At 42.9% G+C, this 23,757-nt stretch overlaps 1 protein-coding gene across 3 annotated transcripts; it reads left to right on the top strand.

Annotated features, from left to right (window-relative positions):
- The first annotated feature begins 785 nt into the window (after window positions 1–785).
- LOC142587410 (uncharacterized) lies at window positions 786–18,796 on the top strand. 3 transcript variants are annotated; one of them, XM_075698406.1, is made up of 5 exons: window positions 786–961; window positions 2,601–2,737; window positions 2,801–2,868; window positions 14,163–14,246; window positions 15,146–15,248. In XM_075698406.1, the coding sequence occupies exons 1-5, from the start codon at window positions 857–859 to the stop codon at window positions 15,172–15,174; spliced, it is 423 nt and encodes a 140-aa protein (XP_075554521.1). In that variant the 5' UTR covers window positions 786–856; the 3' UTR covers window positions 15,175–15,248. The 3 variants fall into 3 exon arrangements, with proteins under 3 accessions (XP_075554521.1, XP_075554520.1, XP_075554522.1); XM_075698405.1 differs by lacking the exon at window positions 15,146–15,248 and adding an exon at window positions 18,178–18,796 and having other exon boundaries at window positions 787–961; XM_075698407.1 differs by lacking the exon at window positions 15,146–15,248 and adding an exon at window positions 17,595–18,116 and having other exon boundaries at window positions 787–961; window positions 14,163–14,247.
- The last annotated feature ends 4,961 nt before the right edge of the window (window positions 18,797–23,757 follow it).

The following is a 23,757-nucleotide window of genomic DNA, read 5'->3' as shown; positions in this document are numbered from 1 at the left end:
ATAACTCCAAGGCGCGCACTCAGCATCGAGGACACCCGGGCACGAAACAGGCATTGCGCAGAACGGAAGCGTCTTCGCTATGCAACGAAATGTACTGAAAATCGCGAATGTATGTATGTAATGTATAGGCACAATGTTGTAATACTTATTTGAGTTACCTAGAGCCCAACATTAAATTATTGTTTAGCACCTCTGCCACGATACGATGTGCCATCTCGGGCAATGATAATGCTCAACTCACAGAGATTACGAACAATGACGCAACACGCCTCAAGCGAACCCGTCGCCCTGCGTGTTCTGTGGACTAAGCAAACAAACAGCAGTGGTACACGCGAGGTAGCGTTTAATATAAACTCACCAGCCTCATATCGCACTAAAAGATGGAGAAATTACACATTCGTCTCCAGTGTCACCGCTAGTAATCGTCAACCAAAGCAAACAGCATACAAAGCTTCGATTACATTATTTTAACAGTGCGTGGAATCTGCATATTTTTTTCGTTACATTAATCTCATTGCGAATCACACCAATGAACGACTGTAAGAAGTTACACGTGTCAGAAGACACAAGGAATGATACACCACCTATATAAGGAAAATGACCCATAACCAATGCTTTCTTTTATAATTTCTTTATTAGGGTAGAAAGTTCTGCGCAGTTTTCTGAAAAAACGCAATGCTGAAACGTCTACTTCCCAATGCCAAAATAGTTCTGCGTTGCAGCTGTTCTGACTGTGGAGTGTAATTTTCAAAAGAAGCCCACGTATATGCGTTAACAACACAGATGTATTCATTGAAGCACAGCTGTGCCTTATTGTGGGTTGCTCGCTCCTGTTCGACACATTCGCCAGAGAAACATGGCGGAAAGACATTCGTTTGGTGTGCTCCTGTTTGCTGCCCACTTGGCCATATTGGAGTGCAAGTTTCCCTTGGTATCAAGAAAAGCTTACAATATGAGTCAGGTAATATTTTTATGTCATATGCACTAGTTTCAGGGTTGTCACACTTTAAATTCTCGACAAGCGTTTCAATGGTCGCTTAAAGTAAACTGTAAATGTGCGCTCAAGCATAACTTCTGAACGCCGCGTCACGTGGACATTCCATCGTTCGTCGAACTTTCCTCCTCTCTAGTGGGGAGCCCTTTGTAGCGGCAGCAGCATCGGCGTCACACGGGAGATGACGTAGACGCTCGCGTCTACACGAGGCACAAGCGGCTGGCACGCTCCGGCACGGGCTAGCGTTCCGAAGAAGATTATTAAAGAAAGAATGCTACGCTAAGCGATCGAGTGTCGGTTCTTCCTCTCCTGCGAGAGCCCGAGACTTTACCGGTCTACGTGGTCACTCGACGCCACTTGACGCTTCATTTTGAACCCTGTTCCGTCAGCACAGCAGCCCGATGCGCTACCCAGTTCGCAATGAACTAACTAGTGAACCAGGAAGGCCCGACAACAGATCACAATCAGAGAAATAGAAACCAATAGAAACTAAGCTAGCTTCCGAAAGTGCGTTAACTACCCTAAACATGCTAACATCATGAATGTGACCCTTCGAAAACAGCTGTTCTTTAATGCTACGCATGCGTTAGTTAAGCTTCTTTCAGTCCCTTATGTTGGGATACACGTGACGAAGCAATCGACTCATCTCGTCTGCTAAAATTGCTACACCATCACGTTGATTTTGGTTTCATGACACAAGAAGGCGCTGTGCATTATCCAACAAATTCGTGTAGTGGAAGGTCTCGAGTACCCGACTGCAGAAATATTTCCACGTGTCAAATGTCTCTCGCGGTTTTTGTTGTGTTCGACAATGCTTTCAAATGAATATAGTCGCCGCGCTTTCATACTTTTCAAGCAAGTCTGCCGCATCTTCATGCGCGTCACCCTGAATGCCTCGGAGTGTCGAAGGTTTCGGACTGGCACCTGTGGTAAGCCTGAGTGAATGTGATTTTTGTTTCAGCGGAGGACGCTGTTGGCAGGTTTTCATGGCAGGGAGTGAACTTTGGACTAGAATATTCAGGATGACAGCTAGCGCTTTAAACATGTATGCGCCGCTGGTGTGGCATCTTGCCGAGTCTTCTGCATGTGAAATGAGGAAGGCGCACGTGGCTTTACTGCAACATCTTATTGTCCGTCGCTTTCACACGTTCCACGTTATCTTTTTTTCTGTCAATGCCGCCAAGCAAAATCAGACAAGTGGAAATTCCGGGCCCCATCCTGCACAGCATTCTAAATTAGAAATACCTGTGCATTTCTTGGCGGTTAACTGCGTAGTTGATGTTCACGGAAGCTCTATCACATATTTTCATTATGCGCTACCTGCAATGGCAAGGACCTAAAGCTTTACGATTGCGGTTACAAAATATGCTAGTTTTGGCAGGGCGAACTATCCAACATCGATTGTCTTATTCGCGTAAGACTGAAACTTTAATTGAATAAGTGTGATACTTCTGAGCCTAACGGTTGGGTATTTCGCTTACGGTGTCCTCGAAATTTATATTAGATCAGTTTTAACGGGAATAAGCTGTTTTCATTAGAACGTTTTCTTTCTGGTTATAAAAAGAGCAAAAGCCAGCTAATGCGTTTATGCCCCTTCCCATTCCAGTTCTTGAATACCAAGGAGGGTATATGGACCTATGAGACGAACGGACCCACCAAGCTGGAATGTGAAGTGGAAGTCATACACACGATTACACCAAAACAAATATTTTTTATGAAAGCTTACCATGAAAATGGGAAGAAGTAATATCATCGCGTTTGCTAATAAAAAGCGCAGTAACTTTTGCATTTTATTTCTATTTTTAGGATTACTAGCAAGCTGTTGGGAAAATTTGACCTGCATCGGCTGAAGCACTTGGACGTCTATTCTCTAGGTATTTGTTTTTAAATGTTTCTTTTCATTGTTTGAAAGTCGATGGCACGAACACACACACACGCACACACACACAGACACGCACACACGCACAGTGATGACATAATTCAAAATTTGCCTGCCGCACAGATTTCTTGTGGACTGCAAAAAATATTTTGTGGCCACAAGCAAAATTTATTCCAATTTCAATCTCTAGATGAAAAGATCGAAGGTTGGTTCGCGTAATGAGGTCTCTCAGGTATTTTATTTTAATCTTGATGGCTGTAATGTTTCATTTTAATTTCAACTCTGAACTAGAATATAGCTAGAATATGCAGCATCCATTTGGTATCCACATCAAAACTATCTAATAAACTTACTAGAATCCATACAAAATAGAGCCGCTAGCCTAATTACACGTAACTACAGTCCATTTTCGAGCGTAACACAGATAACACTTGATATCTCTATTGAGCCATTACATATTCATCGTTCAATCGCTCTTTTATGCTTATTTCATAAATATCGCCACTGCACCAGGCAATCTGCCTTACCTCTAGAAGCGGCGTCACGCATTTCGAGCATTTACATAATCAGTACAGCACCAAGCGCATATATGGAAGAACAGAAGCCTTCAATTCATCAGCCCTTCCACGTGCCATCGTTCTTTGGAATGATCTTTCCGATAATATTGGATCCATACGCAACCATCAATCATTCCATAATCAGCTGCGCGAATATTTTCAAGTGACATCGTCACGTTAAACCTTCTCTTGCATAAAATATCGCACTTTTTGGCTATTGTGTTATTGTAAACCCCTGCTTTATTATTTTTTTCTTGAGTCATATATCAGACATTTCTGCTGTATTTGTATACTTCAATTATTTTTTGTACTTTGCTCTTGTGTTTGTTGCTGCTTTTTCTGTACTAGACCAGTGCAATGCTTTCCCTTGCGCTACTTTTACCTGTATATTTTCCATTTCTTATAATACCCTTTTTTGCGTGCTTTGCGTGTTTATTTGCGTGTTAGTACGTAATAATCGCCAGCAACTGCTCATGCATAGTGGAATGAACACGTGTGCATTGATTTCCAATGCTCAGCCAAACGACATTCCCTCAGAATAGCGTATCATCTTTAAAACGTCGTGCATAATAACGGGGACACCCTCCGTAATGCGAGGAGGCTTGCTAAGTTTACGCTATTATCAACGCGGAGGTTAAGGACTAAATATGACATGCGACGTCCTATGTATTTAAGTTTAAATGATGGTATTGTGGTACTAATGCATCACAACTGAAGCACACCGCTGCCTTTGTGGCGTCAGTGCCTTTGCTAAAAAACCGTAAATCATAGCATTGCAAATCATAACTGTAGCCCGTGCATCGCGATTTGGTTATTAAGTGTTTGCGCTATCACGGACGTACTTACAAAGATGATAAAAGAGATCCATATCAGAGATTTTTCTTACAGAAAAGAGAAAATTGCTTGTAATTCGTCGTCGCATGTGTAATAGCCATGGAGCTGTAAGTGGAGATGTTTGTATTGAGTGCGACAGAGACAGCTGGCCGCAGCTTAGCAGTTCGCAGTTATCCTTCCTTAACTTTTTAAGCGTTTATTAATGTTGCTATAAGTAGCCGATGACGCACACATTTTGTCGACGGGGGGGGGGATAATCTACACGTATGTCGGGCTCTGGCATGTTTTCCAGAGATAAACGTATTTGTTCGTGTGGAGGATTTCAGTGTACTTGTGTAGCTAATATCACGTCCCTATAGTTCAAAAATTTAAGATAGCACTACTTCCAGGAATTCCACTAGCAGATAATTCTGTTTCCTCGGACACTCTACCGACGAGAAAAACCTGTGGCACCTATGCCTATATCACCATCTTTGTAAGACTGCAATGATTTTCCACTCTTTGGAGCAGGGCAATGCTTTGTTAAACAGCGGCATGATTTCTCTGAAGGCCAGTATGAGGAAATAAATTTTGCGTATTTTATTAACACAAAGGGTTTTAGCGCGGCTTGTTATGCAAAGCTTTATTTGGCCTTCACACTTTACATTCGTCTAACATGTCGCATGAGTTTCATGCCTCACAATAATCACAGGGTGCTGCGCAAATGTATCGTGACGATAGGTAGATAAACTCACTCATGATTCGTGTCACTTAGACTCACTCAGATTTAGACCAGTCCTTGAGTTTGAGTCTGAGCGAGGTTTTTTGACTAGAAATTTTCTAAGCCTAAATGCACTTGGGGCCCCAGCTGAGTAAAATTTTATTGAATCCGAGTTGGGACAGAGCCCGGCTGAGGAGAATTTCGGTCTAATTGAACCTGAGTGAAGACCCCAAGAAACGATATATATTATGAGTGAGTTGAGTGACTTCTGCTTATTTTGCCAACTTCAGAAAGAAAAAAAAATATCGCTAAACGCACAGTGAATGTGGCAACGGGATGCGGTGCGCTGTGTAGAGCAATCGAGCGCAGCAAAAAAAAAACATATCGAGTTCGGGAACGCGTGTCTATCATTCGTGTTTGGCTGAGCGCCGCACTTGGAACCCCCTCTTTCTCTCCCACACTTCAGTACATGCGCCGCCTGTTTTAATCCCGTTCTTGTGGCAGCTCCGGCATTGCAAATTGGCTGCTCTCAGTCGAGAGTCATGACAACGGGCTGCAACCTCCCTCACTGTATTGCCTCTGCTTAGCGTATTATACCCGCTGCGCCTCCGCGGAATGATGAAGACAGGTTTTGAAGGCAAGTAGGGCAACTCTCAATGCGAGGCGCGATAAATTAAAGCACATGCAAGGATTGTATGACGAGCAGGCGTACCCTTTAACTCTTGCAATCACAGATATCTCGAGAAGCGAGCTAGATGACGGCGTGCGAATTTCTTGAGTTTTGTACATTATCGGCTCTGTCATGTTTACCGTTCAGTGCTTATTAGATTCCTCCCTTATTTTGTCGTCATTGAGCTCTTTGCTTATTGCGGACCTGGATATGGCTGGTGTTCCGCGCGCAGGTTATTGACATCATGACACTGCTTGTTTGCTTATCGGGAGTTTCTCAAATGAGTGGTACTTCTCTTGCTTCTTCGGAACGACCGGACTGTCCAAATGATCAGTCTCCTGCGCAGCCTCAGAGAACAACAACGTGAGGTGGACATTTAGCAGCGCTCTCGTGAATCGTGGTTTGAATGAACGTTGGCTGCGTGGTGCTCTCGTGCAGACTTTAGTATCCAATGGACGGCAAAAAAGAATGCTAGGAGCGATCATGACTTAAAGTTGCTGGCCTACTCAAGCCAGCACGCTTTCATGACGCCCCACTACTTTCTCTCAGAGGCCCATCTGAGCACAAACTTATGAGGACTAGGCTCTCCAGCGTAGCCGCACCTTCTCTAGATAGACTTTGGTGCACAGTAGCTCAGCACAATCGACCCCCGTCATGCGCTCTACAGTCTACTTTCTCGCGCCGACTCCTCGTGCTCTGCGGTTAGAATTACGACTTGCACGTCACCTTGATAGGGCTTATTTCTCATGAACATTTCCTTTAAATTTCCATCGCTAAGCACCAAGATGGTCAGTTGACGCTCCCCCTAGTTGTTTTTTCTTGCTATGCGGTTGGTGCCTGGGTTCAGTTCGACTGACCACTAACATGAACTTCAACAGTATGACAGTTGGGGACTGCGCATTGGAATTTATGGCACGTAGTGTCGGAAAACTGCTGTTGATAATGTGGACGAATCATGTGTCACTAAGTGCTCAGAGCCTGGCGCGATGCCCGAAAATTCAAAAAAGAAAACAGTGAACCGGTCCTCCTGAAGTGCAATGATAAAAGATAGCTAAAATTTGCCTTGCGGAAGGTCAATTTTTCATTGTGCACACGCTAAGCAAGCGTCCATTCTTGTTTACCAGGCAGCTCTGCTTACCGCAAAGTGCCGGAAATGAAGACCAAATTTTACCATCGGCTGCCAAAAATGCACACATGCATGCAGAAACGCACGAGTGCGAATTTACACATTTTCGAAGTATTCCTGCAGAGCATTTAACCCAAAGACGAAATAGTACCAGCAATATCAAGATCGCGCGCCTTATTTAAGTGCTTCTTACAAGGCGTAGTAATGCACAGCAAATGAACTTGTGTCTTGTGCATTATATTTTTGTAATCAATTGTCCACGACTTCTGCAGGACACTTACTTGTGTATAAATGTCAAATATTAGGTGTTTTTCATGTCACTGGATGTGCTGTACATCCGATATGAAACTTTGTTAGCTTCTTATAATATTAAAAAAATTGGGCCCCTCTATTACCCCGGTCCTGCTCGATCAAAAAATATTATGAAGTCATTTTATACATCGATATGCTCAACTCACGAGTATGGTTGAGATCGGTAGAGTCTGCAGGCCAAGGTAGGATGCCTTGATGCGCAGGCTCTCTAAAAGGGTGATGCCATTCTTTGACGGGCTCGGTGCGGCCAAGACCGCCTGTCGGGTGGAGCCACCACCATCGCCTTGCTAAATATTGGCGTCTACGATGCTGCCAGATTGGGATTGCTCACGTGCTAGTAGTGCAGAATGCATGGGAGTGGCGTTCCCCAGTGTGCCAACAAGGTAAAAAGTTGCTGAATGGTGTTTTCGTTTCCTAGAGACCCGAAAAGAGGGCTCCCGTGGATTGAAAATCAAGCGGGACAAGGTGCTGCCGACGAAACTTTCGTGCACATGTAGCCTTCGTAGGAGTGCCTAATCAATTTGTGAGCATAGGCAAGCTCGTCCGTCGTGCTAATTCTACGACAGTGATTTTTCGCCTGCAAAACGTTCTCTTCAGCCATAAACAACACTGCTTTTTTTTTCTGAAGAGAAGGCGTCTCTATAATTACCTCGAGAGCCTCCTCTCGGTATTGCGCCTCATAAAGCCAGCGTAAACTGCATATGATCTGATGTACGCTCTCAGGCTTGTGAGCTCGAGCCAGTTTCTCGACACCCGGTGGACGATAGGCTATGAGCTTGAGAATATTTTGTTGAACTCCTTTCTTCAGGGAACGCGCACTGCCAGAAAATTTTTACGAAGGAAATGACGACTCAGATGTTTCATTCATTGCGGCGCAGACGCCAACGGAATGTCGCATTTTATACTATCTTGGAGGCTACAATCTCAGAAGCCTGTTCGCAGTAGCCTGTTCGCAATGTAGCCTGTTCGCAGTACAAGGATACTCTACTTGGAGCAGCCATCAATGAATATGCGTCGTGGACAACTCTGAAGGATTATTTGACTTGCGGAACTTGATATGTGGGAGCAGTGAAGTGATTGGTGCTCTGAAGAACTACGAAAGAACATGAAGGGCGGTATTTCATAGCATACCAACAAATTACACAGTATGAATTCACCACGGCGGTCCCTCACTGAATACCTTGAGGAAGTAGACCAACCGTGCCTGACTACGTCCGCAGACCACAAGGAAGCAATAAGTAAGATGCTGGTAGCCACTCAAGATTGAGGTTGCGCATTCTCATACGTTAGTGGTTGCATAAGCAAAACTGGGCTGGCGTTATTATTTCTTATAGGCACGGCAACTAGTAGGAGCTTTCTTGTAAATATGTCCACAACAAGTTAAAACGTGAGAGAATAATCACAGGTTGAATTACGCCTTCACTGAAATATGCAGTTTGTAATCATCTTGTTTTAGTGTATTCATAGATAAAATCATTTATTCACTGTATTTTCTTACGCATGAGTTTTTTTATGGCTTTATTCCTGATACACGATGCGCACATCTAGCCGTCTTATCTGTTGTGAAAGCTCAATCATAAGTACGCGTGAATACGCAATAGACCCGTTGGATGTTCGAATGCGGCCCATGCGTACACCCGCAGCAATTACTTTGGTCATTCGGCTGCTTCATCAACTTTTGGCCATGTTTGTATTTATCTGACTTGTCTCTGGGCAAGCAGTATCGACCTCGCCGCTGGCTGTAAAAGCAGCGGCTTGGACAGTGTGATCGCGATTGTGTGACGACGACAGAACATGGACTACAGCTTTACGTGGATGGTGTGACGCTGACGGCGAGGAAGTTGTACGACTGTTGCCGGTTGTTCTCGTTTTCGCCCATCTTAAGAAAGCATAATCGCAACAATGTCGCCAATTTATTGACTTGCATACCCGCATTCGCCGTGAGACGTTGCAGTAGAGGGGCTAGAGTGAAAAATTTAAAGAAAATTGTAGAGCCAAAATTTAACACAAAAATAAATCTGAGAAAAAGTCATCTCCAAGGAAAAGATGCACCGCTAAACCTTCACATTCAAATTTATATAGTCAAGAGGAGGAATGAATATCAAACGTGACATGCAATGCAAGATACCGCATGTAGCTTGCACGACGTCACACGAACTCGTACCCCGCCGCCAGCGGATGCAATGGCGGTCACCGAGTGCGCATCAGGGCACCCTATTGGCGACGTAGAATACCTGAGTCTGATTTTGGTAATTGAGTCTGAGTGACCCAGCGCAGAGTATTTCGGTCATTCTAAGTCCGTGTGAGGGTGGCTGAGTAAACAGTTAGTGGGAACCTAAGTGAGCCCATCTGGGTGGAAATTTGGTGAGTGAGCGCGCCTCAATAAAATTTTGGTCAGTCTGAATGCCACTGAGCCGCGCTGAGCTGAATTTTGGTGAGATTCAGCGCGAGGGAGGCCGGCTCCGTAATAGTATGCTGAGCCTGAGAACTGAGTAAGCTTTTAAGGAAAATTATAATTTGTGAGTAAATATGAATGATCTACTCTTGCTTTGCCATCATGTGGAGATAAAGGTCAAGGTTGGCGTTGTGCGAAACTATTACCTTGAATACAAATTCACCTAACCGTTACTCAGATGAGCGATATTATCACTCCAGTGGTAGTTTTATCAATCCTACTTATTGCACGTGCTTTGAGCGCAAGATAGCTTCAATATCACAATTTGATCGGGTTCCCCAACTTATTTACTGAAAAGCTAATTCCATCACAACTTTACAAATGGGCGTGGCTCGTAGTTAACGTAGAAAATACTTTATTATATAGAATACAGAGCCTTCAAAACTTGCTCTTCTCGTTTAAAGCATGTGATCTGTAATCTGAAGTTTCACATAACTACTCATGCTAAGATTACATTTATCAGAGTTAGTATTATACAACCAGCAGAGGTACATTTTTGTAATGCATAGCCAAAGTAAAATGTTGCAAGCTGGTTGCGCTGGTCATCGGCAGTTTTCAGACCTTTTTTGAAAGGCAGCTCGCTTGCAAATAGAACCAAATTCATGGGCTTTTAGAAATGCTTCTTGCATTCATTACGACATAGTAAGCAAATGCGTATATATCTGCTAACTGTTCAAATGCCAGTAGGTCACGATTTGAATGTGGATTCGTCTAGCGGAAGAAGCACGCGACTGTGCTATTCAATTTTGAGTTGAGGAGCGGCGTCACAGTCTGGACAGTGATTGCACCGCGCATCCGATTCTAAGAAGACTACTGAAATGAGCGTGTCCTTAACGCACCCAAATTGTGTCATCAGCGTCTTTTTTCCTTTGTGCGCTGTTTCTAGTCTTCTGAATTGCGATTTCTATCGGCAGCCCTTTCCTAAGCGTTTTGCAAAACGACGCATGCGAAGAACATACTTCAGTCGCCTCGTTTCGCCTAACTCAGCTCCCACTTTGCACATGTACCGTGTTCTATGGGGAAGTAAAATGCACAAACTTGCAGCGCTACACACAAACCATAACCCAAAATTTTAACTATACATACATTTCCTACAAAAACGCCAAATTTCCTAGGCTGTTTAAGTACATGACTACATTATTTACTCAAAAACCTGTTTTCTCAACCAAATAATTTAAGCCTAAGGAATAAATTCATCTCTCTGTTGTGCAGCGCATCTTATACACAGTTTCCGCAAAAGCTTCTGCGCCCTTGCGCAATCTAACAGAAAGTTTTCACTCTCAGCGTAGGCTACTAACTGAGCCTTCTTTGAGCATCCGTCGACAGATGAGGTTGTCGCGGTGGCGTTCTCATGGGTGTATGAAATAGGCCTTCCGGACTGCTTTAAGAACCATACTAGTCTGTCTTTTCGGAAATGCAGGCGCTAACAGGTAGCGACACCCCGAAAGTAAAACAAAATACAGTCGTCGCGCTGGCTCTCCAGTGAATGTTTTTCTCAAGAAAAGACAAATGTAACGAACATGTGTAAAATATGGCATAATTTGCACAAATATTGCGTTAAAATGCGTATATTTGCGCAACAACGTTCTCAATCAAAGGTAGTAGAAGTGAAAACAATTCACTTCTCTCGATACACACACACACGAACGCATGGAAGCACACGCATGCACCCACCAATACACACACACTTGACAACACATGGTCACATAGGTTTCACTAATTCAGCAAATGGCAATCATCTTGTTCAACAGCCATTTTCAGGCGAGCTTGCTTAGTAAATAATACCAAGTTCTATGACATGCCAGCTGTGTTGAGCTGCATGAAACTGCAGCTTAAGTGCTGTTGCAGATAGCACAACTGCAACACTTGAACTAATTTACAAGATGAGGCAGTTATTACTCCTTGACACATCAAAACGATTAACAGAATAATTAGCACAAGTGCGCTAATCAACTTCCGATTTTTTTACGCTATGACACATATTGCAAGTCATGCATTGGAGGCAGTGAGCTCATAAGATGCACCGACTTAGAAAGAGTTCTCGGGATGATCACTTTTAAAATATTCATTTTCCAGGTTTGTGACAAGAAATATTGACGTTTCCAATACATTTGTGATTCAATGTATACAACGGCATTATCAGAACTAAGTGGAACAGTGGTTCGTATTTATTAGTGGTTTCGCGGCGCGTATGTCCAAACCGGTGGTATCGTCATACCTTTTTCCAAGTCGTTACGCCTTGCAAACTCAACAGTGTCTATTTGTTAATTGAAATACTTGCTCTAAACTAAGTTGCAAGACACCTAGTTCATAAATTTGGTTCAATAATATTTGCCCATTTATTGCTCGTGGAAGTAGTGTCAGCCTTAACGATTAATTATAAAAATGGCTGAGAATTGTGCTATCTGCCCCGGGGGATTTGTCCTAATTTGGTGCAGCCAAAAAAGAGCACCCTCTATAGGTAGTCTCGTAATAATTTTACCTCATTGAAGCCGAATTGCCGCGGAACAAATTCCGGCGTTGTTTTAGAGCTCTGACAATAAGGCAATATGTTCCTGATAAGAGAAGGATCTAGACAATTTGATAGCACCTAATTTTCTCATAACGTGTTGGCAAATATTTTCGTACTCGAGTAATTTTCCAACTTTCGAGGAAACAAGCAGTTGTTCTAAATTGTGCAAATGGAACTCCTGCTTAGACAGCTTGTTGATTGGCCAAATTCCTTAGGTCTGTTTTTTATCCCTTGCATTTTCTAATAAAATGATGAATAGGTACATCTTTTTTCAGGTATTATAGAGCTTGGACTTATATTCTAAATTTGTGTGTGCAGTGATGTTTGTTTCATTTGCCAAATTTTTATTTCGGGCTTGAGGAACTGTTCTTGTGTCAGACACCGCAAGACGTAACTTATTAAACAGAATCTATGTCCAAAAGGTCATACTGGCCCTGTACACTTTCAAGGTGGCGACGGCTGCATAAGAAAAGATATTCAATGTACAGAAGCGATCTTCCAATGTTCATATCACTGAGCGAAATGTTTCGCATGAGATCAAGTGGTCAAGATCCGGGAGCGCTCTACAACACTTCGCTTTCTTGATGTGTTTATTTATTAGCCATAAGGTAGGCATGAGCAAGCTTTTTGTACATGATGCTAATACTTACTAGTAAATAAGCCGAGCCAATAAAAGGCTAATGCGCACAAGCGTCGTTAATACATTCATAAATAATTGAGGCTATCTTTAGAGTAAGTTTTCCATACCCAGTCAAGCTATCGCTGAGTGCTTATACTGTGCGCAATCACGATTCAATATATTGCGTACAGCCGCACAACCCAGCCACACCGCTAGAGCATGTACATCTTCAACAATAACTATGACACCAAGTATGTCTGTTTCTACTGAGTTGTACAAAAATGCCAAAAGCACTGGCTGCAAAGTAAGTGTGACATGGTCACCACCAAATTGAGCAAGTGTCTCTCTTTACGATACAATGCAAACATGGTTCATATTTGTGTTATGCTCATTAATAGGTGCTCTACTTTGCTGCGTTGGGATTCTTCGGGTACTTTAGGAACGGGCTATGTGTTTAGGTCTGTTCCTACCTAACCGCTTTACGTGCTAGCTGAGTCACTAGTTGGTGGGGGTCAAATGGGTTGCGCGTCGGGCTTCTGGGCTGAGGGATCCTGGTTCGAATCCAACCATTAAACCAGTTTGATCACTGAGTCTGTTGAAATGTTTACATGTTTATTGCCCCTCAACGAACCTCTTTGAAGCAGACATGAGTCTGCATATGTCGGACTGGGTAGGTACCATGGTTCGAAGAAACTAATTGAAGCCATCTTGGAGCACTCTGCATGTGCCACTCTGTCTGGGTTGGTCTTCAGGGAACCTCTTTGACACCTACACAGGTCACTGGGTATGTGCCGCTGAGTGTGGTGCTCTTTAATGAATGTATTTGACGCCTACTGGGGTAACTGCTGCGTGTCAATGCGAATGTCCCAAAATGTAATGACGAAAGTGATTCTTAAGTTTTTTTTTGTTGCTTTGCGGAATAGAACCCACGTCACAACGGTTCCTCAAGGGCAGCAACCTCAGATTTATGCAGGCTGTTGCGCACATTTATTGGGCATGTGGCACTTTTCAAGGAACGTCTTTCAGAAGCGACGTTTTAGCGAGCCGCGTCTTCAACGCATTCGGGTGCGCTCCTATTCAAGAAAAATCTAGCCAACTTGAGTCACTGAGTATGTGCAAGTGGGCTTGCGGAAAGCGAGGGGAGAATTCTCACTGTTTGCAGGCAGCGATGCGCCACGTTTGTTGTCTCGGCCGCCACGTGAATTTTTACCGGCAGCGCCACCAGAGTGGGCAGCGAGTCCACAAAGAAGCTGGAGAGAGGAGCACTGTTGGCAGATAACGTGTTTCTCTGCTTTTGCATGCACCGGCGTGCTCCCAAGTGGTTCCGTTGAATGGAACCACTATTTTGAGGGAAGCGCGAAAGAAGAGTCCCGTTGCATGAAACGCCTCATACATAATCCGTTTCAATGTTGAGAATGGGTTGCGTAGCTATACTGATCCAATGCTACATCGTAATTGTCATCGTGAGTTGGGCTCAGCCGATTTTTTCTTATTGCCTTTTCAGGTGGTGAGATGAAGTTTTCCGAGGACATCCTTTATATGAGCGCGACATCTAGCTGCGCACTTATCAGAGTAACAAAGAGTGGCGGTAAGTTCTGCCATAATAACTGGTTTAGACGTCTCTATGTGATCTACAGAAATATTTCAGCAGCGCATTGGAACGGTGAACAGTTTGTAGTCAACCGTATTCACAAATTTGTGATGGGCACTATTTTGTTTGTGGTCATAACACTTATTATTACCTACTAATGCGTAGACAATCCTTGATGTATCCCTCCTATGAGGCTTTCTATCTGCAAAATAAATCCATAATTGCTCAAATTAACACGCGTAATTGTTATAGTAGTCTAGTAGTAGGCTATTGGTAGCATTAGAAAAAACAATGGCCACGAAGTCGCAGGCGGATGTTTCTGTGAGCCATATTATATTATTGAAAGTTACTTTGGCGTCAGTTTACATCACATCTAGTTCAAGCCAAAAAAAAACATTAACAGGTTTCTCTTTATTATATTTATTTCCTACGCTCCTACAGTATTGCGTGAGAATTCTTTTGGGAGTACCCATAAGTGCCAACATCACGAAAATGCTCTAATCCCCTATTTCGCCCGAACCAACCTGTTTAAAGGCTCTTTCTTTCCACGCAGCATTATTGACTGGAATGACTTGCCTTTGTAAAAGTTGTATAAGCATTGTTTTACTTCTTGTGTCCTAATATTGTATTTTATGCGCCCTATAAGAATTTCGTGTGCGAAGTATGTAATAACTAACGTGAACAAATAAAATCTACCTGTCCCGCGACATTTCATATGTGCAAAACAAATGCGTAATTGGTCATGTTAACACATATATAGGTTATTATAGTATGATAGTAGGTGATTGCTAGTATTAGGGAAAGACTGGCTACGTAGCCATCGCCACGTCAAGGTTGTTCCAAGAAAAAAAAGAATTTTACATGTGTATTTATTTATTTATTTTTTTAATTTACAGATACTGCCAGGCCTTACAAAGGGCTATAGCAGGAGGAGAATACAAACATTTACAAATCAAATATTTTGTACATAGAAAATTCTACATTGAAACCCAAAAAAGGAACAATGACTTAAAATTCTTCGCTATACTAATTATTTCCAATTATTTCAAAATTTCAAAATTCAATTTCAAAATTATTCACTATAATAATGTAATTGTAAATGACTGGTAGCATTGTCAAAAATTTAGGCAGATTAAGTCGGCATCGCCGCGTTAACGTCATAACAAAAAATAAAATAAAGAATGTAACATATCTAATCATTATATTAGTGCAATGGCACATGATTGGTAGCCTTACACAAAAAAAAACTGGTTGCGTCACCGTCGCCGCGTCAAGGCCGCAACAAAAAATAAAATAAACTAGTTAGTACACGTTATAATAGTGTAAACTCGATTTTTGGTAGCGTTAGAAAAAAAATCGGCGACGTTGGCATTTCAATGTTTAGGGCAACCAGTGCTCTTCGCCAGTAGAAAGATCGGCGATCAAGCTAAGTCACGAGAACGTCACCCACTGCATAGCTGATGACGCTTCGACGCTTTTCTTTTTCCGTTGATTTCACTCTTCCTGGAAAAAGTGAAATGCTTTTGGTGTAAAACGGAATGATGCACAACGACGCCCACAGTACTGAGTTCTCTGAAACCCTGTAGCAGCTGGGTGGAGATTGACCCAGTGCGGGTTCACTCTTCTGAACAAATAGATCTGGGGCGCTATAACGTAAAACTATTCTAAACTTTTCTATTCCATTTCTGCAATCAGCCCTCCGCGATTGGTCAAGAACTTTTTTAGACCACCCCCACTTGACCTGTCTGTCACATGACGTCAAGAAAACCGCGATAGCTCCCCATCTCATATGACGTGCACACACTATAATTTTGACCGAACATGATTTGACCGAACAAAAGAAAAATAGTTATTTCTGATTCGATGCCTTTTCGCCCTTAGCCCTCTGCAAATTGTCAAAAGTTTTTGGGCTGCAGCCATTTCAATTGCCTTTTGCGTGACGTCACAAAACCGCAAAAACCCATCGCGTCAAAATGACGTGTATGCATGAAAGATGCTTTAATATGCCAAACACAACTGAATTTTCTCCGGAATAGCCGCCAGCTGCCCCGTTCCGAAAGGAATAAAAGACGGCTGCCACCAATCGCTAAAGCACTGGCTATCTCGCACTTGCCGAAGAGCGTGGGTTTATTTGCGCACAATAAAACTTTTTGCATGGCCCTGTAACGTTTTTGAGCACTTTCGGCACGTTTACCACTTCGCTCTGCCAACTGTTCTTTGACAACGATCAGCCTTAGCTGCAATATTAACCTTCCGTTGCATGCCGCCGCGATTTTGGACGAGGCATCGCAAGCTAGTAAGGGAAAGTGGACCAATCGCAGACGCCGGTGCCACCCTCTTCATCGGGTTATCGATTTTCAGTGCACTGACTCAGCCCCATCGAATCCCTCTCCACTTGAGCGTGCTCTTCGCCTCATGTCAGCCAATTAGATAAGACAAGCCGCTCAGTGTACGCAATGTTATTCGTTTTTAGAGCAAACAGAAGTGACCTCCTATAAACGAGGAGAGCATTTGATTGGTCTTTTCAGACAAACCTGCGGGTAACCGCCCGGTGCTTGCGTCGGCGCTTACGCAAAGTTGACGTCAGGAGATTGGAATAAAAACATATTGGAATAGTTTTACGTTATACGGCCCCTGGATACATTCCTGTTAAGCTGGAGTTCAAAAGAATAGCTGTAATGAGATATACAATAAACCAGCGACAGTGTAAACAGAAGCGCTCTCAAAAGGGTGTGTTCAGCTCTTATCTACTAGCTCAACAAACCTGCAACAGAAAAGGCAAGGACCAATCGGCTCTTGAATACATTGGCGAGCCTATTCCTCTCAGTTCGAATCTCATTTTATGCCTCAGTTTGCTGCAGTAATTATATTAGGCTAACAATGCGGTCTAGGGCAGAAGTGTAGAAACCATAGGATATAAAAAACGAATATTCTTGGAGCCGGGGCACACAGCCGAAAATTCTTGGTCTGAACTTATACTGTTATATCCGAAATGTAGTCTTTTGAGAGTTTGTTCGCTATTGTTGCAACCTGCCGGGAAATTCATAATTTTTTAGTATTCTTGCTTCTTGATACTTCAACTTTTGCTTTTAAAAAACTCTAAAGTTAAGATGAGCCATTAGTACCCATGAAACTTGAAAATGGTATATTTCCTTTGTGTTTCTTTGTGTTGCTTTCTTTTTGCTAATTCCATGTATCCTTCCCTCACCCAATACTCCTTCGGGAGCCTGTGAGGTAACCGAATACATAAATAATGATATATACCGACAATTCTTAGAAATTCGGTCACTCATAAAATCGTATTCAGCTTTCCTCATCCACTTTAAATTTGCTCCCTCATTCACGATGTCCCGGATGAAGAAAGTGCGTCATGTTGGTGAGAGACATCGGCACAACAAGGAAATTCGGAAAAGTGGTAATTGGCAAACGTAAAACGACGACGAAAGGCGATACTACCAATGTCTCATTGTTTGCTATTTGATCGTGGACTTGCTATGCAACGACTACATTGTTCTGGATGTATTATATTTGTGTTTTATGAATGTTCAACGACTGCCACAATGGTATCCAATGTGCATTCCCCATTTGTGTCTCGCCAATGGAAGGTGATTTCACAGAGAGAGTGAATACGTTGCAGCTCATCTTGGGCGTGCCGTGTGGCACCAAATGGGATGAACGCTTTGTCAAAAACATGATAGCTCGCTTTTGCGCAGTGTTTTGAGGACCGTGCGTACAGCTGATACATGAAAATAGCTGCTACGTAGATAAGGGTAGGCTCTGCAGAATACTAATGTTACGTCGTAATTTTTATCATGGTTGTCACACCTAGGTATTACTTCCATTTCAGGGACAAACTATCTTGGTCATCATCCAACAGGTGTGGGAAGAACACCAGGAGAAGATTGATATTTCCTTCTTTTTTTTACAGGCAAACATCCCACTTTCGACCTACGAGTTCGGAATTCCTCAACTAAACAAGGCCCTGAGAAAAAATGCTTGCGCCACTTCCTTAAGCATGTAAAGCGAGCCCAAGTGATCTACCGTCCGCAGTGTCAACATATATTTGATAACAGTGGGCAGTCCTCATTGTTGGTTATAGGTGACAGCAAAAAGTAGAAAAAATATTCACCAAAATAACTGCGCAAATGAAGTGTATGCGAAAAGGAAAAACAGCAAACAGAACGAGAAGGGGCAGAAACAAATATGAGCACTATAGCAGAATATAACCAGTCGACCAATCATAATTATATGCTACCTCACGGGTATTTGTCCAGCTTAGATTATGTTACTTTTGTGGGTACGTAAGATTTTTAAAACATGAAGCCCTCGCAGCTCTAGATGTGTCGTTATTCTTTAGTTACCTAAGCTGTGTAGTACGTTAGTGTTTTATTTATTAGGTACCTATTCTATGATTTCAATACTTCCGTTGTTAAAATGTAACTTGAAAATGGCATTTCTATATGGAAATTGACGTGCTTGGAAAATAAAAGCTTTCGTTGAATAAAATTTGCCCACAGTGGCAAAATCTTCATTTGGCAACTGCGAACTCCTGTGAAATACGTTTCTGGATATGCAAATGCACTTGTTACCACTTATTTCCTCTTAACACGATGTAGTGCTATGTGAAGCTTTCCATGCACCCTGGGTGGTCTTCTGATACAGTTGAAACATAGGGGTAGTTTGAGAGGGTAATTTCAAAGTATTTTAGGTCGCAGCACCGGTAGCATTTCGAACTGAATTGCGTTGTTTTTAGTTAATAATCTCAAGCTATATAAAAAAATGCATATGAAAGAACTTGTGAGGTATGCCATCATGTCCAGATGAAATTATTTGTCCCCACGAAAAGCCATGATCGTTGCGATTTTACTGCCACTTTCAGGAAAATATTTCTATTTGACATTTTAAAGCGAGTAGTTCTTATTTTTTTACCTGTCACACCTGGTTTCGTGGTTGGCGATAGTCGCTCCTCCGTAGCTGGCGGTCAATGGTTGATGGTCGGTGGTGGGACATACGATACAAATGCGTTCAAGAAAAGAGGCGATGAGCTTTGGGAAGCACTCAACAAGAAAAACTTTCTTTTCTCCCACACTAGTTCTCCAGTTCATTCGTTTGCGCTATTGGCTCAAATTGACAATTGTGTTTTGTGGTTTCCGTTCAGTTTTGGTTCAACAACGTTTCCGGTTCCCCTTTCTGTTTCTACAAAACACATCTACTTTTCAACAACAAAGCCAATTTCCAGCTGGTAGCGAGATTATACCCTTGAAAACGGGGATTAATTGATTACGATAATGCTTGGTCACGCTCAAGTTCTCATGAATCACAACACAAACGTATTCGTTCATTCAGTCACTGTGGCTACGTGCTCTTTGTTGTTAAACGCGGTAATTTCTTTGATTATACATTGCAAATTGGCTTCGAAATCCGAAATATTCCAGCGGTCAGTTTGCTATAATGGTTTTTGCAAAAAAGCTTTTAAAATTGGGCATTTTACGAGAGTAAGTAATGTGATGGATGCTGCCTACATACTTTTCATCGAACAGAATTTTTAGAGGACCAATCGTGCCACCTTGTTATAGGTGTATACTGATCCATGTTTGTTTCCTTAAAACACCACGAAGTCGTGTTACACACGGGTTGGTCCTTAAAAAAGTCATTCTTGTAATGATTTGTTTTGAAGTATTTATTATCATTATTTGCACAAAGTCCGATGGGAAGAGATAGCAGCCGTGTTGTGAGATAAGCCGTTCTAGTCATTTGATATAACATGGGAAAAAAGGAAGCAGACGATTTAATACGGAATACGGGGAGATACAGTTGCAGGCGCATGGCTAGTGCTTTTAGATATGTGAGCAAACACCAATATTTCAAGGCGAGCGATTATGTAGAGAGTGAATTAACTAATGAACGCGATAATTGGATAATGCGAAACAAATACGATAAGTTAAACTTGCCTTTAAATAAATAAACGCGGGTCACCATGAAGTCTGACCATGAAGCGCAAATGAATCTATAGACTTTATTCCCATGGAATTCACGAAGGTTCGTGAGAATTACCACGTCTGGATGCGGCAATGACGATGCATAATTTATTTTAGGCCTCACTTATGGTTTGAATACAGTACATGCGCAGGAACGTCGCCTACATCACACTTGAAGAAATGTAATGTTTCTTTAGTTTATGAGTTTATGAGGTGATGTCTTAAAGATACACGTTCCAAGAGTGATCATTAGATAGCGCGACTCAAATGGAATTAAGAATACCAAGGTTAATTTGGAAACGGGGAGCCACGTTTGAGACCACGTTGGAAACGGGGAGCCACATGCATGACGCTCACGCAAGTTTTCTTTCATAGTCGGCGGTCGTTTGTGTTCTTAGAACCACGTCCCTCTTGAGACAGGGACCGCTGCCGACGGCGCGCCAGCGTCGCGGTGCTGAAGATATGTGGATAATTGGCGCACGGGCACATGTAACCAAAGCCCAAGCAGCCGCCTCGCCGCGCGCATGTCGCTCAACGGTATATAGGCGCGTTCTTGCCAGGGGGGGGGGGGGAGCGGCGTTCCCGTGGCGCTGGGGTTGACAGTTCTTACGACGTGGATCATACGTACGTAACGGGAAATGTGGCGGCCACGTCGTGAGCGGCTACGAATATGTGGTTCGTGGGGAGATTTATGGGTTCGCAGGACGCGCGAATGCACCGGGCAGGCTGCACTAAGGCGTGTGGATATGGAGCAAGAGGGCTATCTGGCGTTAGTTCAAGTGATGTTGAACTGCGTATACCAAAAACCGGACAAGTAGAGGGGGCATTCACAGTGTGTATTGTTGATGGTCCCGCCTACTTTAAAGTAAAATTAATTCATATAATGTGAGCGAGGAGGCCTAAAATAAGGGTACCGCCCCAATTCGTAAGCGTATTTAGAAGAGTGTGTAGAGAGCTGAGGCGGGAAGCCAGCGAGAAGATAATCGGCCGCTAGTCGATGTATACGACTTTGTCCTAATAAAGCTATATATTGCTAAGTTTGCCTCCCTTAGTGCAAAGTGTCGTCGGACGGCAGCGATCACTCTGAATATTCGTCTGTCCGGAACACCTGTAGTACAAGAAACTTAACCACAATCCGGTTGACCAGGTATACTATCGATGGTATAAGAGGCGTGGAATATCATGGCAAGTGAATGAGCTTGTACTGAGAATAATTCGACGCTCATAACGCCATCATAAGACATGGTCGACTTTAGCAGTAATATGAGTTAACTAGATTCTCTTGGGAAATTTGGCAAAATTTCTCGATAACCAATATCACGATGAGCGTCAAAGGTAGTGCAATTAGCAGTGATTCCATACACTGACACGTCCTATTTACAAAAGCGAAATGGCGCATGCATGAGGCGTGCGTGCGGCCGGGTTCCTTTATCGAGCATCCGCCTCAGCATGCCGTATTATCTGCTAGGGCGGCCGCGAAATTTGCGCGTGGTGTCAGCGTCACTTTGCATTCACACAAGATGACCTTAATATATATGTCGAAGATTCGCTCCCGTCAAGCCAGATGGTATTTATGTCGTTGGAGAGAGCAAACATCCAATATGACAAGAAAAGAGACCCAATCTACCATCACAGAGGTTAAACGAAGAGCGGCACCCCCTCAGTGGTAGATACTCAGTGAACGCAAGCGAGCATGCAATATGTTCATCGAAGTACTCTACATGTACGTCACAGTGAAAATTTATAGTGTCCCAGGCGGGTCTGACCTTTATCCCTCAGTACAGCAGCCGCATGCGGTACACATTATAACATGGACTGTGCTGTGGTACAAGTTGAGAGTAGACATAGACGGGCAGGTAGTCCCCTGAAAGTGTATGGAGTTCCCAATGAAATATTGACTGCAAAAATAACACATTCCTCAGCAAAGATGCACATGGATGGATAGGTGGGCTAGTTGGTAATGCATTACAATAAGCGCTTAGAGCACTAAAAATACAAATGACGTAGGAAAAGGAACACACACTACATGCGATCAGTAAGAACTGATATTTATTAGACGTATGGAAAAGTAAATATATACAATATGGACGCCTCGCGCATGTCAATATGTAGGTTAGAAAAAAACATCGTGCATCTAAAGCTCGTCTAAACATCGAATAATCAAATTGAAATTTTTATCTTGTAGTAATAAGGATTGTTGGCTTACAAACAGCTTCCACACTGCTTGGTTGGCTTGATACCGAAGCTGAAGACAGTAACGACCACTCCCACTCTAGACTCATCTGGTCTTATAAATGAGGATAGAGATGGTGACAATAGCAAATCAGTTGACTTGACCCGAAGAAGTATGACATGATATTAAGGAATTCCGCGTAGGTGTCCTGACATCCGTATTGTAATGACAACCTAATTCTTTTAATGAGATCTGAGCTACCGTCATTAAACATCTAATTACAGCATCGGAGGGTGGTACATAACCTCCGCCCACAACTGAAGAATCTCCCGATTATTCTGTAAAAACCGAGGACAGAGAAGTAATAAATAAATCCGCATATGTAGCGCCACAAATAGCTTCCCTGGATGTCTTGGTACAAGTGGTGGTACCTACTGCGCGTGCGCAGCTTAGCTGTCAGAACATGCGACGGTTTTTAGTTTAAAACAACACAAGTTGCACTGGAAGAATTAAGCTTCGCAATAGCGTTTGGTGTCTGACAGCGGAGCTCAGCAGCGCATTATTTTCAGCAGCTTCAGACAACTCCTTTCATTTCAGCAATCCTAAATAATAATAATAATAATAATAATAATAATAATAATAATAATAATAATAATAATAATAATAATAATAATAATAATAACGTAAGGGGGTGGAACGCCCGTAGTATACATATGAAGCTCACAAAACGTTCCCAGTGAATGTATATGATCACAAAGTATATATTTTCATGGTTAGGTTTACCACGTTCGCTAGACTGCTCTCGCGAAAAAAAACCAAGAATGTGTACATGGCTTGCGGCATGAAGAAGTCACTATATCCATCGTGAAAGCTGCCCTATGATCTCCACACGTGCCAATACAAACGGGCGAACGGTCTTTCCAAGAATGCGCGATGCGACCGTCTACTGTAGGATCAGTCCGCAAGGATGCTAAACAGCACTGTAACTACGGGCTGCTTCTGGAGCTTGAAAGCAGAAACTTCTGTCGTGAGCTTAGCCAAGCCCGCATAACCTCAATGGGGCTAGGAGAGAAGAAGCATGCTTGCCTGCTGATGGCTGTCAAGATGTGTTTCCGGCCCTGAAAATCGCTTCCTGGGTCTTTAGCACCCAAATGCATGGTGTTCAAGAATGGCTACTTTTACTTCGAGCTGCCGCACACCTTACAACCAGCACCTCCCGAGATTGCATGCATATCTTTGAATCTGGGAGGTCATGCGCGGCTTCTGCAAGTTTTGTTCCAACGAAACAGATGAGACTGTGGTAATTTTTACATATTGTAGTTCTGCGTGTGCGCTTCGAGGAACCAGAATATTCCAT

Source organism: Dermacentor variabilis, chromosome 7 (genome assembly GCF_050947875.1).
Source record: "Dermacentor variabilis isolate Ectoservices chromosome 7, ASM5094787v1, whole genome shotgun sequence".
Taxonomy (NCBI): Eukaryota; Metazoa; Arthropoda; class Arachnida; order Ixodida; family Ixodidae; genus Dermacentor; species Dermacentor variabilis.
The sequence above is the reverse complement of the archived record's forward strand: the minus strand, read 5'-3'. Positions and strand labels throughout refer to the sequence as shown.

Coding starts and splice junctions, on each gene's coding strand:
- LOC142587410 (XM_075698405.1), top strand. CDS start 857: ATGGCGGAAAGACATTCGTTTGGTGTGCTCCTGTTTGCTGCCCACTTG. Junction 2,869..14,162: donor CTTGGACGTCTATTCTCTAG/GTATTTGTTTTT, acceptor TTGCCTTTTCAG/GTGGTGAGATGAAGTTTTCC. Junction 14,247..18,177: donor CAGAGTAACAAAGAGTGGCG/GTAAGTTCTGCC, acceptor TTTTTTTTACAG/GCAAACATCCCACTTTCGAC.